The sequence below is a fragment of the Plodia interpunctella genome, chromosome 19 (assembly GCF_027563975.2).
Source record: "Plodia interpunctella isolate USDA-ARS_2022_Savannah chromosome 19, ilPloInte3.2, whole genome shotgun sequence".
Taxonomy (NCBI): domain Eukaryota; kingdom Metazoa; phylum Arthropoda; class Insecta; order Lepidoptera; family Pyralidae; genus Plodia; species Plodia interpunctella.
Genome location: NC_071312.1, coordinates 6,683,787 through 6,701,477, shown reverse-complemented (window position 1 = coordinate 6,701,477; position 17,691 = coordinate 6,683,787). Strand labels below are relative to the sequence as shown.

General features: G+C 32.8%; 1 protein-coding gene across 1 annotated transcript in view; it reads right to left on the bottom strand.

Moving 5' to 3' along the window:
- Positions 1 to 543: 543 nt before the first annotated feature.
- HGTX overlaps positions 544 to 17,691 on the bottom strand; it is a 54,406-nt gene continuing 37,258 nt past the window's right edge. Inside the window, exon 3 of the mRNA XM_053759775.2 lies at positions 544 to 2,570. Coding sequence (XP_053615750.1) covers positions 2,355 to 2,570 — 216 coding nt within the window. The 3' untranslated portion in view covers positions 544 to 2,354. The remainder of the gene's footprint in view (positions 2,571 to 17,691) is intronic.

Genomic DNA, 17,691 nt, shown 5'->3' with positions numbered 1-17,691 from the left:
TCGTATAAATTGAAGGTACGATGTATTCTTCAATGTTTTCTAGACAGTTTTGAAATGATAGCGATGTTGTGGTTGTAATTGAATGGTAAGTTATCTCTTTGTTTTGAGACTGGCCATCGATTTTTCTTAGCCACTTCGCGTTTGATGAGTTTTATGAACTTTTGATCTTTCATTTCATGTTTTGGCAGATATTCGAGTTCTTAAAATTGATGATTGACGAATGGCAAAATATATTATGTTAAGAGATACAAATAGTACATAATTTAGTTTATTTTCGAGATCGCAATAAAGTTTATTTTCGAGACTGAAATGTAGAATATTTTCATATTTTCTTTTGTCCATAAGAAGTGGCAATTTGAAAGTTATTTTAGTCAACTTTTATTCATCCAATCTTTGTCATTCTTAAATTATAAAGGCATTATCATTTTAGGCAAACTTTTTGCATAAGTAACAGATAACATTCGTTTTTAACAACATTGCAAAAGACTTGAAAAGAAATGATAACAATAAAAGTGGAAAAAATAAATAAAATTCCAAAAATTATTTTTTACTAACTGTTTATTTCAACCACAATGTAGATTCTCCGCGTACGTGCTTATATGAGTTATTTCATCTTTTATATCATATTTGGTGGGTTTATATGACAAGCATATATGTTAGTGCATATAGGCGATCAATATATAAAGCTCATTCACTATTTATATAATCTATTTGACTTATATCAAAGCTTACACATTCAATTTATAAAATGAATTAAAATACTCTTCTAATTTTAATTCGTAGTCGATTATTATGTAAACAAAATCCATTAATAAATGTATGGTATTGAAATGCGATATATTCATTATTATTTTTATTATTGAAATGCAATATATTCATAATAATTAATTATAAGTCATTAAGCCTCAGTTGCACCAGTGACGATAACTTTAAGCAACAACGCAAAATTCGCCATTTTATCTAATCAGCGGCGGCGCGCAGGTTAATGTTAACGTCAAAGCTAACTGAGGCTAAGTACTTATAATTTCAAGAAAGCTATTTATGAATATGTAAGCTCTGAAATATGTGGATGAAAAAGATGCAAACCTCAGAGGACAAACTGTGCACACAGGTGCATGTTAAATAACACTTTGGTCACCAATTATGAAAATGTTTATAACAAAAACATACACAGATTTAAAATCGTTGAATCTAGGAGTTTTTGTAGACTTAATAAAATAATAAGTTTAAACACACAACTGCCGCTATATTTTTTCATGCATTATCATCTTATATTTCAAATGTAATTTTGTCCTCTCTGGCTGTTACAATTCGTTTATTCTCTGCGTGGTCACTACTCGTAGTTCGGTTATGTTACTTGTAAATTCGTTTAAATATATATTTACAATTTATCACTTACATGTAAAATATACATATTGCGCACAAACGTCAACATTATATCATACGACATTCGTTTAGTTTCAGTATTCATATATACAATTTCTTGGACATATATTTACACAAAAATATTAGTCATATTACTGGCAAGATATAAAAAGAAAACATTTTTGCGATTGGAAAACAATTTTTTAAATTTATGATACGTACTAATTTATATGCGAAAATCGATGCAATAGCTTAAGATTGTTTTCTTTACTAAAACACTTATTGTATTATTTCTGAAAATTCAAAAATAAATTGGCATCACTACTTATTTAGGAAAATTGGCACCGGGAGTTTTAGATAAAATGTACATTAGATATACTTAATTACCTTACAAAATACACTTAGGTATCATGTAAAATCTAGCTATAATAAATAACTTATCATTTATCACATGACTACTTAAAACAACTATTTACAGACGAAATAAAACGCTAGTTTAATTTTTTTCGTTAAAAGTGATAGTATGCAAAATTTATAGGTTGGTTATCGTCAGGGTTTTCATCGCCATTATTTAAAGTTTCCTCATTTTCAACTTCACTGTTATTAGCAACCCTGTCGTTACCGAGATTTTCGAATTTGGAACTTCTAACGTGCCAATTAGACAGATCGTAAGGCGCTTCTTCATTGGCTTCTTTGCAAAATGTTCTCGGCGTAACATATTCAGGATAAATGTTACCAAAATTCAAATAATACCCGTTAGAATCAACATTTCTCTCTGTATTATATTTAACATCTCTAGAATACTCCTGACACTTGCTCTCGTCTTTGTAATTGACGAATTTGAATTCGTCGTAATCGTTATCGAAACTGCGAGTGCTAACACTATTGTCGTTATCGATATCGAGTTCTTTAAAGTCTTTCACGTCACTAATTTCACTGGTACAGGCATCGTGAGGTTTGTTGACCTCGGCGGAGCCTGTGGGATGGGATCACTGGCGGTGATGAGGTATTTGGTGATGTGGGATGTGTTGGTGATGGATATCGAGCCTGGGTCGCTTGGAATCGTCTTCATCACTGCAAGGGTCGTTGTCGTGGGGCTCCTGGTCATCGCATTCCTCTCCCAGTTCTTCTTGTTTGCGTTTTGCCGTTGCCATTTCGGCTGCGTGCTTTTTCCGCCATTTAGTTCTTCTGTTTTGGAACCATACCTGTGGAGAAAGAAAAATGATATTTAGTTTTGTCACATCAAGAAATTAGCACAAATGTTTTTACAGACGTTGTCTTCAGAAATCGTAATGTAAATTGATTGACGATTGACATTTAGAAGGAGCATCGTTTTAAGTACCTACCTACATGTTCAAAACTGTATACTTTCATAAAGCTAACACGCGATTCCGGAAATTTTCGTCTAATGACGGTTCATCTAAATCCAAACAGGTGTGACACGAGTTTACCTTAATGATATATTCTGAAAATACGCCACTAAATTCCCTCACAGTGTTTGTGTTCCAGAAAGCCAAATATAAAGAGCGGGTAAACAATTTTCAGTGCCATGTGAACCTAATCTGCTCGAGCGACATCATAATGCCTCATTAAATACCGCCTTTTGAGTCGCAACGCAGACTTATATCTCACTCCTTCTCTCGCATTAGATATAGCTGCGAAAGATAAGGACGGCGATGGTAGCCATGTTCTACGGTAATTAAGGGTCGTTTTGCAAATTACACGGTACTTAACCAGCCATATAACACTCATTAATCACAAGCTTGGGGAATATTCCGGCTCGCTTACTCTTGGATTGTTTGTCTATCTCTTTCCTGCGGGCCTCTGGGCGGCAGACACGAGTTTAATTAGGTCATAAATACATTTTCATGATTAGACTGCCTTGAGTCGTCGATTCGCCTGAATTTTCGGGCCTGATTACACGGAGCAGATGTCGATGTTATTATAAGGGAATCCTGAAGGTTAAAATTAGGTCTTCGGGCCTCGTTATGTTAATAGCGATAAAACTTAATGGAACAAGTTTATTGAACGTAAACAATAACTTTGTTACGCATAATTGACTGACGACCTCCGTGGCCTAATGGTCATCATGCCGGACTGCTACACTCGAGGTCCCGGGTTCGATCCCCGGTCAGGTCAACATGGAAAATTATTTTTTTCAGATTGAGTTGGATCTTGGATGTTTATCTATATATGTATACGTTATAAAATATAGTATCATTGATTTAGTATCCCATAACAAGTCTCGAACTTACTTTAGGGCCAACTCAATCTGTGTGATTTATCTATACATATTTATTATTTATTTATTACAATTATTCACAATAAAGTTCAGATATTTCACACATTCAAGATGATCAATTTTATGACATTTTGAATAAAGGCATCATTCGCAGATTTTTAACATTATCCATGTGTTAGAGTAATGGATCAACGATTTCTTTGCTTAAGTAATAAAAAATGGAGTGATTTTCATTTGTATAATACGTAAAATTCAGTGACTTATTGATTAAATTATAAATAAAATATATGTTTTTATTAGCAAACGTTAGTTTGAACTAAGACTTTAACATTAAGACTTAGGATACACGTTGTGGTCTGAACAACAAGCTTCTAACAAGTGCTGTAAATACATTATTAAATTTTAGACGCGTAGTTTGGTGATGAACTTAGCGATATAACAAATCTTAACTAATATTATAAATGCGAAAGTAAGTTTGTTTGTTACCTTTTCACGCTCTATTTACTCAAACAATCTTCTTGAAATTTTTGTTGTTTGAAATATGGAGAAGGACAAAAAGTACCTTTCATTTCGGAAAAATACCTAACCGTTCCCGTGGAAAATTCACGCGGGCGAATCCGCGGGTAAATTCTAGTAACGCATAAACTTAAAATTTAATATGACAGTTATGAAAAACCGTCGTCATTCGAATTAACCTCGTGTGGCCCTCCACATAGTTTGCCTTGATTACGTAAATCGAATAATACAAAACTTGAAGAGTACTTTCGGGTTTAAATTTGTATTTTTCTATCTGTCGTAAAGTATAAGTATCGTGTGACATATCATCTTCAACATCGTCGACTTCCGAAGCGCACGTGGAGAAGAATCGTCGCGATCAATAAGTACGTATATACAATGAAACTAAATAGGTATTAAATTAGTCAAATTATGTTAAGTTTTTCTTATAACTAGCTTTTGTACGTGGTCATCTGTTTGAATTTCCCACGGGAACAGTTCTTGTTATTCTCTCCGTTCTTTTAATTATATGACATACAAAATTGCAAGTAAACAAAATGTGAAAAGTTAGAGAGAAGTTAGATTAACGAAAATATTTTGTAATTTAATTTTGTATATTATTTTCATTGTAGTAGCTATATATATTACAAATACATGTGTTTTTCCATCAATGGTGTTCACTCTCCGCTCCTCTGAGCACTATACCCGCTCCTCAACCAGGGATCAGTGTTGTAACAACACCCTGTAACGATATTTTGATGGCTTCCAACTTGGCGTTTATTAATTAGCTTTTATGAGAACCCTACAGTGCTATAAATACTTCAGAAGCTGAAATTCCAACAGTTTTACGACTAAATAGCTTTTAAGACGTTGTCGGACCCTTAATATTAATTAGGATTAAAATCTGAATAGTAATGTGGTGTTATGATCATCAGAGCGAGATTAAGTGATGGGGGATGGAATTAACAACTTTATTTATTATAGTAATAGAGTGTTATTTCAATTGTTAGTGTGAATACTTGAGTTGTAATTTCTTAACGATCTTAATTCGCTCCTGGCATCTTCCAAAGTATTATAATGGTATTAATATATATATAAAGCCATTATAATCATTTTTGATTGTATATAATTTGTATTGTTAGTTTTATAGTTCAGATATAAACTTTAGATGGAATATTAATATTTTCTGGCGCGGATGAAAATCAATTTAAATATGGAATTTTAAAATTTCAGACAAAATTGATTTATCTATCTTTATATTATCAAATGACCATTATACATTTATGGAAGCGTTTCATAACACTAAAATAGGTATATTCATTCACTATAAGTACACTCCAATAAATATTTATATTTATACAGGGCTCGTAATAATAAATCTGCCAAGTCAATATTGCCAGCTATAAAAAATTGGGAGCAAATCTAAACAAGCCATCGTTATGTCGAGTTATCATTGGTTCATTTGTTTTTATTATACAAACTTTGTATAGATTTTTTTTGTCAGTAATATAATATCACTATCATTACATAGTATAAAACAAAGTCGCTTTCTCTGCCCCTATATCCCTATGTATGCTTAAATCTTTAAAACTACGCAACGGATTTTGATGCGGGTTTTATGTGTATATAGTTTGATTCCTGAGGAAGGTTTAGGTGTATAATTTATTAAGGTTTTACCTGAGCGAAGCAGGGACGGGCCGCTAGTAATATACTAAAGTAATAAAGTTAAGGAGTTTGTTTGTATCAATGTGAAAAAGTTTAATTGCAAAAAATTCTTTCGTAGCTGACTGACAGATAATGACATAAATTATTGGGAGTAGAAATCTCGAATTTGCCATGTAGATTCCGTAGGGAGTGTAAGGGAAGGAATAAGAAAAGAGTTCCCGAAATACCCATGGGAATGGAATTTTTACTCGCGTACTAAAGCTAGCTCGTGTAAACGATGCCAGATTCATGAATTTTGATACCGTAAGTATATTGTGAATTTATGGTACGAGATATAAAAACTTAAAATACGTATAATCATTTTGAATTAGTTATTTCGAAAATGTAAATCCTTTTCAATCATAAAGATATAGTGATTTAATGGTTTCTTTTCGTTTGAAAAATATTCACACAACTTTTACAGCTAGATTTTATCTATCAATAAATCCTGCCAAATCAAACCAAAATACGGGAAAATATGACCCAGAAAGACATTTTGTCGATTATACGACCCAAAACCCCGTGACAAACACACAAACACCCTTACGTATGTTCATTATATTTACGAGGAGACTGAACAACTTGGTATCCTTTCACGCGCAAATAACATAACTGATATTATTATTTTCCAGTCTTCCTTTATACCCCAACTTACCCCTGTATTCAATTACTTAAGTGCTTGACGCGAAACCGCTAAAACATGTCTATCTCCCTCTAACGTATGGCAATGAAGTCTTGATAGGGGAGATTGGGGTAATTATGTGAGTATCTATTATTTTTCATGTAATGGCTTGATTCTAATGCCTTTCAGTGGCGAATGGCGTCTTATTAAGGCGGCCATGTTGGAAATTAATTTGAATGATAAGTTGAAAAGGTTCATTCTTTTGTACACTTATGAGCCGTGAAGTATTATTAGAAAGTCTTTTGAAATATAAAATGATTTTAATGAATAGATACAAAGTTAATTAAGTGGATTCAGTAACTTGTTTTCACGTTTGTTAAGAGTTTAATGCGTGTCTTTCGCTCTTGTACCGCACAACTATACAACTGTTTAATAATATTGCTTAGTTACTAGTAGTTGCCCGTGGCTTCACCCGCAGCAAAAAGCTGAATGCGTTTGTAGTACAAAATTTCATCCCTCATTTTTCGTCTGGTAAAATTAAAAAAAATAGTTGTAACAATGGCCGAAGATCTTCGTCCAACACTGCGATACTTAATATCTTGAATGAAAATGAAAATACTTAATTTCTATTCAATCGTATATAATTATTCCTCTAGATGTTGTAAGCGTCATTTTGTTAACCGTTTAATATTAAATAACTATGTAAAATTCCAAACAAAATTTAGATTAAAATATAATAATAATTTCTTCGAAGTGACTTCAACACTCAAGTTGGAGCTATGCCCCATTGCTCCGTTGCGCTCCGTCGTTCTCTGTCACGCTGACGACCGTCGACGGATCAACGCAGAAAACGTCGACATTGTGTGGAATATCGAAGTATACGTCAACACACGTCGATGTCCTAGCTATATAGAAAAGCTGAGTTGTCGCAACGGAACACAACGTATTATTGGGCCTGGCCCTTATTTACAATAAATACAACATACAAAATTTATTACTATAAATTTAGTTTAGAATTTTATGTTTACCTACTACATATGTAGGTAAATGTAATATGTATGGAGAATCCGTTGTCAGTTTGTGAGAATAAATCAAACATCTCATCTTGTTACTAAAGTTTACCCGCACGGACGTGTGTTGTTTGTGTTATACACGAAAACGTATATATATGTAGTCGGGTAATATGAAAGCCGAGTACCTAGTCAGTCAGGTTAGACATATAACTGTTATCTCTAAAGTGACATGTGGTTCCGCCTTAGAATAGATTCATTTCATTAGGAGACATATCAGGACGTCGGTTGTGAAATCACAGGCGAATCTTAAAAATTTTAAGGTTATGATAACTTGATGATGTTAAAACATACAAGCTATAAAATGTTTTGTCTCTTTCGGTCAATGGCAATATTATAAAGTGCGATAGCGATAAATCGCATTTCAGGTATTTAAGCTTTGACGTTTTTATGAATGAAGGAGAATATTTTTAGTTTTACAGCAAATAAAAATACTATATTCAACCCTATCAGAGACTCGGCGTCATTAGGCCGACGGCAAACGTTCATTTGTCACCACCCGACTTATCGCACCCTTTGCCTCGGTTAATAGTCGCACCGATTTGTCGGCTAACGATCGTGTGTACTGGGCCTAATGATGGTGCTATGCAGGGATTTCTGATCTGATTTATCTTCAAGCGGATTTTTGGTGTACATCAAGGATTTTAATAGGTACTACTTTACCTGCTTACTAATTTATGAATGAAGGAAAACATCGTGAGGAAACCTGCACACTGGTTGATTTTTATTAACTTGTGTGTGAAATGGAGAAGGCAATGGCAAACCACTCCATTAATAATGCCAAGAAAGTTGTTGTGTGTGTTTCATTCCACGTAATGGCCACGACCCTCAGCCATGAGGAATACGACTATGAAGAAGAATTTATGAATAATATTATTGTAGGAAATGGCGTGAAAAAGTGAGGACCAGCGGTGGAAACAGATGATTTCATCACATTCAATAGGCACCTATGTGTTCAAATAAAGAGGTAATTTAATAGCTACGACCGTGTGTATGTCTCTGCATAAGCGGAACAAACGATTTTCATACAAACTTTCATCCCCCATTACAGTCATTTTGGGGTTGATTTTTTTAAATATAAATAGCTTATGTTTGAGCGGGGGTCTTTATCTACATATATACCAAATTTAATTGAAATCGGTCCAGAGGTTTAACCGTGAAAGTGAAACAGACAGACAGCTTTCGCATTTATAATATTAGTATGGATGCGTATTTGGATGTTATTATATCTATACTTAATACAAAGTCACATTTTTTATTCTAGATACTTAAAAATATAGCTTTATAGCTTTGTATATAAAGATATATACATAGGATATGTACATACAAATGTGTCGAATTAAAGTACCATCCGGCTTCCTACATACTACACAAAGAGGCGATTTAACCATATAATAAATTTATTTTTAACTGCAAAATCAACATTCTAAACAAATTAAGTGGATATAAATACAGCTTTGGTTCTATATTACTCATGGGAACCGATTTCTCAGACGCCATATTAATATGTAATCGAGGACAAGACGGCGGGTCAATAATATTAAAAAGTAACAAATTAACAATTATTATTATTCACGCTTCAGTTAGCGTTACGATAGATGGGTAAGCGCTGGATTATAACACCATGTTACACTCTTTGCGGACGATAGCACTATATTATTTAAAAGTGATAATATTGAAAGCACAAATTCGGAAATCATACATACCTTGACATTAATAACTAATTGGCTGAATAATAATAAATTAAAATTAAATATTAACAAGACTAAATTAATAAATTTTAAACAGAGACATAAGAATAATAAAAAAATTGACATTCCATTCCTTAATCAAAATATCTCTGAAATTGAAGTTACCAAATTCCTAGGACTGTATATTGACAATAAATTAAATTGGAAATCACAAATCGATTATCTGTGCAAACGTTTGAGACAATTCTCTTATGCTCTCTTTAGACTTCAAAAAATAGTTAATCTTAATACTGTTCTTACGGCTTATCACGCCTACGTCAATTCAACATTACGATATGGTGTTATGTTCTGGGGTAATGCCACTGAAAAAGAATTTATTTTCAAGGCTCAAAAACGTTGCATCCGATCTATTTTCCAACTCCAACAAACAGACACGTGCGTGCCATTTTTTAAAAAATTTAAGTTATTAACATTACCCTGCATGTATATATTTGAGTGTGCTGTTTTTGTGCATACACACAAAGATAAATTCTCGTTTTATACGCGGGCTCGTAATAATTCAACCAAAATAGCGTTAGCTGTCTGTAATACAGCTTTGATGCATAAAAGCGTATTTAGAAGAGCACCTGAAATATACAATAACTTACCTAACTCTTTAAAATCAGCAAGTTTAAAAATATTTAAGAAAGACCTTCATAAGCTACTTGTTGAGAAATGTTATTACAAACTAGAGGATTTCTTGGAGGACAAGCTCTAAGTTTCTGAGTACATTACATTTAACTTGATTATTTTAAATAATGTTGTCTTTTATATTTTGTACGCCACTAGGCAGAATACAGAGCACTTTCTATGTTTATTAACAACACTTTTATACCTGTATTTACAAATAAATATTTTTGATTTGATTTGATTTGATTTGATTATGTTATACGAGCAACTAATATTGTGTGGCGTAAGTAAATAACTAAAAGCGTTTTTGTAATCAATTTTGAAAAGCCTGTCATCCTTACATATTATAAAACAAAGTCCTCTTCTGCGTCTGTCTGTATGTCTGTCTCTTCGCGATAAACTCAAAAACTATTGCATGGATTTTCATGGATTTTTGAAAATTCTTCAATAGATAGTGTGGTTCCTAAGGAAGTGTATGAATTATTATATTTTTACCAGAGCGAAGCCGAGGCGGACCGCTAGTAAAAAATAAAAACTATCTTTATTATCAAATTGTATGTATTTTGTTTAACTTTTGGATTCGAAACAAATATCATAAGCTATTTTGAGGCCCTAGTATAGGAACACTCTATATAATCGCTCCCCTGGATCTCATACGAGGCGACTAAGGGTAACACCTAAAGAGGGTTGACGTCAGGCGGGCGGCCGGTTGTAAAATCATAGCCAAGTCTTCCAAATTTAATGGATTTTTTTACTCTAACACTTGGCTTTGGGGCGTCACAGCTCTAAATGCAACCAGGAACACGCGAAGATAAGAGAGAGATAAGCTTATTATTCATACCTATATATCTACCTACATATTAATAATGGTTTCAATTTGTAAATTTCCGAAAAAGCAACAGCTAACAAATGTATTTTCGTCTCTGAATTTATGTTTAAATCCATTTTGCTATTCTCGTAACTTGCACCATCCAACATTCATTAATAACAAATTTGTGCAAACCCTGCGCTACGTGACTGTGCAAATGTAAACAGAGTGGTAATTATCGTCTTCATTACATAATTATGTTACCTGCTGTGTAATTAGAGGATTATAATAACATGTAATATATTTTTAGAACGCATACAATAATGTTATTATGCTCCTCGTTATGGTCTTCTTTATGTTAAACTCAGCCTGTTAAATCAAAATTAAATTATATAGATCATTAATATGTTATATATAGTTAATGAGTGATTCCTGTCTTTATTGTGATACTTTTTCGAAGTTCCTGCAATTAAAATAGACATATATATATGTATAAACGCAAACACTGCACGAACAGGTAGACCGCATGACGTTTACCGCTTTTGGCAATTTATTTTTTATCTGTATTTGCGACCAGTCGTTTTGAAGAATTTGTGGCCGATAGGTAAATTGAAATTGTGTTTTTGATCGATGGCCGCTCACACACTAATGGATGCTGGCTGGAATTAAAAAAACAACGAGCAACGAGTGCGCAATGCATTCTACGCGATCGTTTTAGAAATATTGATTGATGATATTCAGATACTGGCACAGAGCACTCTATTGTTTACGGAAATTAAAAAGAAAAGGGTTATATCAATAAACCGGGGAAAAAAGAAAAAAAACTTCATTATCCTGCCAGCATCTATCTGCACAAGGGCCATAAATCATAAAAGGATTAGAGGAAGCGGCCCCACTGTTACAAATTTGGCGTTATTAAAAAAACTCATTTGCAAATTTGGAAAGACAAAGAGATATTAAAGCGATAAAGTGAATTATCTTCAATTTGGTCGGTCCCCGGTGGGCGATGAAAAAATACACCCCTTTCTGCGCTTCTTTACTTAAAGTGAATATAAAAATGTTAATGCTCAACATTTAGTGCTGGCCAGGAGGCAGTAAAGCCGGGGGTGTCAACCACATAGTTATAATAACGTTGTTTACTTCTTGAACTCTTACATTTCAAATAACTGGTTCATCTTCCAAACGAAAAAGAAAATAATACTTAATGAATTTGATTTTAGAAAATAATAGTTTATTTTATTTCACATTATTAAGTTAGTACCTAAATCTCATGTTGGTAACGGAAATTAATTAAAATCAATATTGGTTTGAAAACTGAGAAACAAAATCTGATGCATTTTCACTACCAGGTTTAGTCTCGAATTCCAATTTTGAACTCAAATTCTTTAGTCGAAATTTTAAACAAACGTCATCGGAATAAGAGCGGAAAAGATGAAACGAGTTTTCCAATACAAATCACTGGTACGTTCCGAAAGCTGGACAAACCTGAACGCAAAGCGAACATTCTGAAACTTCGCAAATTAAGAAAATGTAATTAGTCCCTCCATCCCCCCCCGGACATAATTAAAGCGAATCTTGTTGTAATTTTGACATTTAATTTTTTTCCCGCCGTCACATCTCGCCCCCATTAATTAATTTAGAAAAAGTGCCTTTAAAATTTAATCTGTGCTTTCTTTTTCGGCGACATTTTTTTTTTCAAACTTAATGAAATAGCCAGATTTTTGATACGAATGTCGGTGATCGCTTTTTTAATTTTTACTTTTTAACTTCTGACTAATGGAATGCGCCCACCTTTCTTATTAATTTTTAGTACTCTTGCGATGTTTTATTTTTCAATTAGGTACTTATTAAGCGACATATTAGTTTTTTAACAAGTCATAAACAGAAAAAATAGTCTTCTAAAGTAAAATAATATAAATAATTAATAAAAATTATAAATTAAGCTCGTAATGTATAAGCGAGTAGTATGATTCCAAAATTTTTTGTTTTATTTAAATTTCATGTACACACAAAACAATAGTTAAAATTCGGCTTGATCCCGCCAAAACCCGGATACACTCAATCAGATACGGTAAGCCCAAATTTTAAAGTTAGGGTGAGTGCACACGCCCCCGCATGTAAACCCGCCCTTATCGGATTGTAAGCCAGTCATCGCGGTGTAAGCTGGGTCTTAAGTCCGATGTCGTACTTGCTACGTCATCCGTTTCGTTGTGGTGATGTTAACACAAAAAATTGTATGTGCGTTTACAGGAATTTCTTTTAAAATGTAGTGATATTTTCTTTAAGTACAAGTAATGAATTAATTGATAAATTTGTTTATTTAAGTAACAGAGACTCAATATTTTGAAATTATTATTTATTTGAGAATTTTATTTTATTCAATTTATACATATATTAAAATCGTGTCGAATTTATTCGATAATTACAAAAGTCACCCACGCATCAATATTACTAACTACGACTACGGACGGACTACGGTTTTGGCTTACCATCTGTAGGCTAACTTGCATAAATTTTATTTATATAAAGTCTGCTCTGTTTAAAAGTATATTATACTTATATTTTAATCGTTTGTGTCCTACAATATTGGCAACATCTTTTGACAAATTTTGTTAAAAATCTTTTATTTAGGTTAATATCCATGATATAATTATGTTGATCTTTAGTTTTAATTTGATAGTTAATAAACATTAATAATTCCATGTGCTATTGATTGTTTTACAAGATAATTAAAAAATGTACATATAGAACGATGATATTGAATACACGAATCATTCGAGTAAAAAAAAAGTTAAATAAAATTGTTGAATTAAAAAAAAAATCTATTCCATCAATGGGATAATCGCCCCATCTATCAGTATGTCTGGATTGTAATCAAAACATACAAGGGCGGTAACGTCGCGTAGTAATGATGTGGCCGATCTTATCTGCGGGATTTAGACGCCATTTAAATTTAAATTGGGAATTAGTTTCTAACCGGCCAGTAATACCGCCCTTATCATGTGAAGGGTGCATTTTAAATTCTTTTTTTTTTGCATAAATGGCGAGGACTATAACGGTTTAATTTGAATTTTATTCGAATTTCAAAAATAATAAATGCATTTTTTTACTGCACTGATAAATATAAAGACTGCTGTGAACATAGCTGCTGTGTAAAGTAGCTGATGGACAGGATTTACAAGATTATCCATAAAAGTACTGTCGAACAATACAAGAAATTGGATTGCTTGCTCTAATTTTATTATAAGAAAACATTGGATTACAGTAATTATTCAAGTTCCCCCCCATTTATTAATGTAACTTATGGTAATAACTACGAGACTTTCCCACTTCATAACACATATAACACACGCCTTCGGCAGCTAAAGACGAAATTATGACATTCTCCCACAAACACGATTAATTTCAGGGACATATTCCATCGAAACAAACACTTCAATTGCTCCACTATCAAAAATAAAGAAGGGATCAGCGAAACACAAGAATTGATCTGAAATCCCACAGAAGCAATCCAGATAAACCGAATCACCGCCGAAACAAATTGAAAAATCCCCATAAAAACCGCCTATCGCGCCAATATCGCGTTCGGATACACGCACGAGTGTTTTATTATTTATCAACCTTTTAATCCGGGAAGGTAATAAATCTGCGAGGACAGAAGCCAACATGGCGGCAGTTTTTTGGCGCGAAAAAGAATCGGCCGCGGAAAGCGGGAATGAGCGGGAGATTAGGCCGGGATAAGTCTACGTTATTAATGGAGCCGAGATACACACCAAATGGATAACAAATGGATGTGCTCCCGTGCTCGTTCGTTTTTTTTTTATTCACGAAATTTGTTTATGGCTAGAGTGTAATATAGGTGTTATTCGGAATGGATGACAGGTGAACCGCCCCATGTAATATCTCTCCTGCATTGACTAGTTTGGACCTTAATCACAACAACAAACAGGGCATGAAATGAAGCTAATAAAGTATAATAATAGCGAGATATGTCCAGTATTGCCAGTAAGCAAGTTCGGTGTCGCGATGGGAGTCTCGGACGTAAAGCGTCCATCATAAAATTGGTGCTGACGTGGACATTGTCCTCAAGGACTGTGCAGACGAGATACTTTTTTCTGCGACTTACGCTATTGCGTTTTGATTTACCTTCGAACATGATATTGGATTATTTTTACATTAATTGTTTACGATGACTACATTTTTAACTAATTGATGATTAAATTACTAATATTGTCTTTGTTTTCATCTAAATTAAAATAGATAGATTACACCGACTGTGTAACTATTGAAACTGGTTACTAGAATTATTAAAAGTAATATCATGATATTTTATCTAAGTTTTAAGTTAGCTTAAATACCTATAACTTTCTTGTAAAAATAATAATTATTTTTACAAGAAAGTTATAGGTATTTAAGTAAAGAAATATATGTAATTATTGCTGAAAAGTGCGTTCTAGATTTACGTAATGGCAACAAATACAACTCGTAAAATGCTACTGTACGTACGAGGCAACAATGTTAATGGTGCCGCAAAGTGGATGACTTTTATGTGCCATACTAGTCGCAGACACAAAAAGTAGCTCGTCTGATACAGTATAATATTGTTGTAACTCCGGCCGTGTATCCAAACGTGTGATCACGTCGTTTCGTTCTATTGTTTTGTCGATGTCCTTTGTAAGAAAAAAATGAGTAGATATTATCTAGTTTAGTTTTGATATCTGTGATAACATCGTACTTTCTTAGTGACAACAAATTACAATGGTAGGTACTAATTAATATCATACTAGCTTTTTCCCACGTCTTCGCCCGCGTGTATTTATTTGCACTATAATAATTATAATTTGGGGGTTGATTTTTGAAAAAAAGTAGCCTCTGTTTGAACTGGGGTTTGAACTATATGCAAACCAAATTGCATCAAAATAGGTACAGTGGTTTAGCCATGAAAGCGGAGCAGACAGACAGGCTTTCGCTTTTAGAATATTAGTATGGATAATACTTACTCATAACCTCAAAAGCACAAAGGCCTGACGTGGATACTTATGTAGGCCTTCGTCCGTATGAGAAAATTCCAAGATGAATATCATGGATGAAAGGTTCATACAAATTGATTTAACCCTCATTTTTATTTGATGCTTTTGACTACTATCACTAAAAAAGTAATTACTTTTTTAGTGCATCGAACATTTTTTAAGAATAAATACATTAGTAAACTATTAAAAACTAACTTATTGACCCTAAAATCTAATTTATATTTTATAAAAATAAAAAGACGGTTTGATAGAAATCAAACCGTCATTCTGAAACAAACATCCCGACTATTGCTAGCATTGGCGATATGTAACTTGAAGCACTAAGCCGTACTTAACACTGTTGAGATATAAAAACTACATAGTAACAGACTCTACGAAGTTTTCCCATAAATGCTTCTATTTAGACCCACTGGCGGACAGAAAAAGGGGTACTATATAAAGCGATACAATGTTGCTTACCTATTTGTATATCAAAAATATATTACCAATCCCAATTGTGTGGCAATTAAAACTAATATTTTAACTTAGTTTATTGGTCGAAATAAAATTAAAACGAAAGCAAAATATATAATTTAAAAAAATATGAGCATTAATTACATTTATTGTAAAATTTTCAAGTTGTCAAGGAATTCAAGTTTTCAAGGAATTTTAAAATTCATTCTTTATTTTTTCTAGATTTTTTTATCTGTCAGTTAATTATAGAATATTTCCTTACTTTTTCGTGTACATACATTATAATGATATAAATAAAATAATGATTGAACACTTTTCTTGCCGACGAGTGTATTGCATCAAAGATCGCAGTATTGCGAACTACGTATTTATAAGTTACAACAATGTAACACGTAGGTCTTTTACGTTCAGGAAATAGAATTATTACTCTAAAGTGCTTATACCTTAGGATTTATGCATTAGAAACAAATAGATACCAATCGTAAAATGTTACTAGTTACCTACTCCTATACCTGAGGCTATATTGTTGAAAATTTTTAATGCTATTGGGATGGTGGTTGTTTTAACTGAATTTTCGACACCATTGAAGCTATTGTTATGAAATAAATGAGTATGAATATATGAATATGAATATAATAGTAAGGTGCTCAACACAGCGTGTTACAAAATGTTGTATAAGACTTGCTGTCTTCGTCGCCCTTTTGTGAAGAAAAGAGACAACAAATGTTTTGTAACATTTCATAACACGCTATGTGGGTATAGGTATAAAATTGCAAGTATTTGTCAAGAAGTAGAAGAAAGGATATGTTTTACTTAAATCGTTTTTGCAGTGTTAACATGGTCGTGTGATATTCCTTGAACAACTAAAAATGTGTAGCTAATAATATATCAATTATTTGTGACAAATAACAAAATCAATTGTTATCAAAAAATCTGTATTTATGTTGTTTGCACATCGTATAAAGGATTTTCTCCTAATTATTTTACAAAATTTATTTTGGACAAGTACAACAAATTACATAACAAACAAATATTGAAGTTACGTCATATTTCCACAGATGATAATATGATTATCATAATAAAACGTTTATAATGAACGTATACTAGGTAAATTACATGGTATCGAAAAAACATAATCACAATAAACGAATTCATTATTCGATTCATTCGATTCCGATGCCAATATATATTCATGAATCGATTGGATCCATTCGGATGTCGACGGACGTTCGTAGTAATATCGATATGATGGCGCATCAAATTTCATGTTCCTATATTTGCTGATGGTACCGAGATTTTTTTATAGACACTGTGGATGTTAGGGTTTATTGGGTGTAATATTTTGACCGTATGTATACGCGGTTGCGTTTTAGGCATATTTAACATAATTGTTTTTCATAAATAAGTATATTTATCATCATCAGTGATATAGTATATTTATCATGATCATATTGCATAGATATCTTGTAATGACATTACTCATCAGCCAATTTTTGTCTTTACACTCTGATTCTGGTCTGGGAACTAAGGTAAAACAATGAA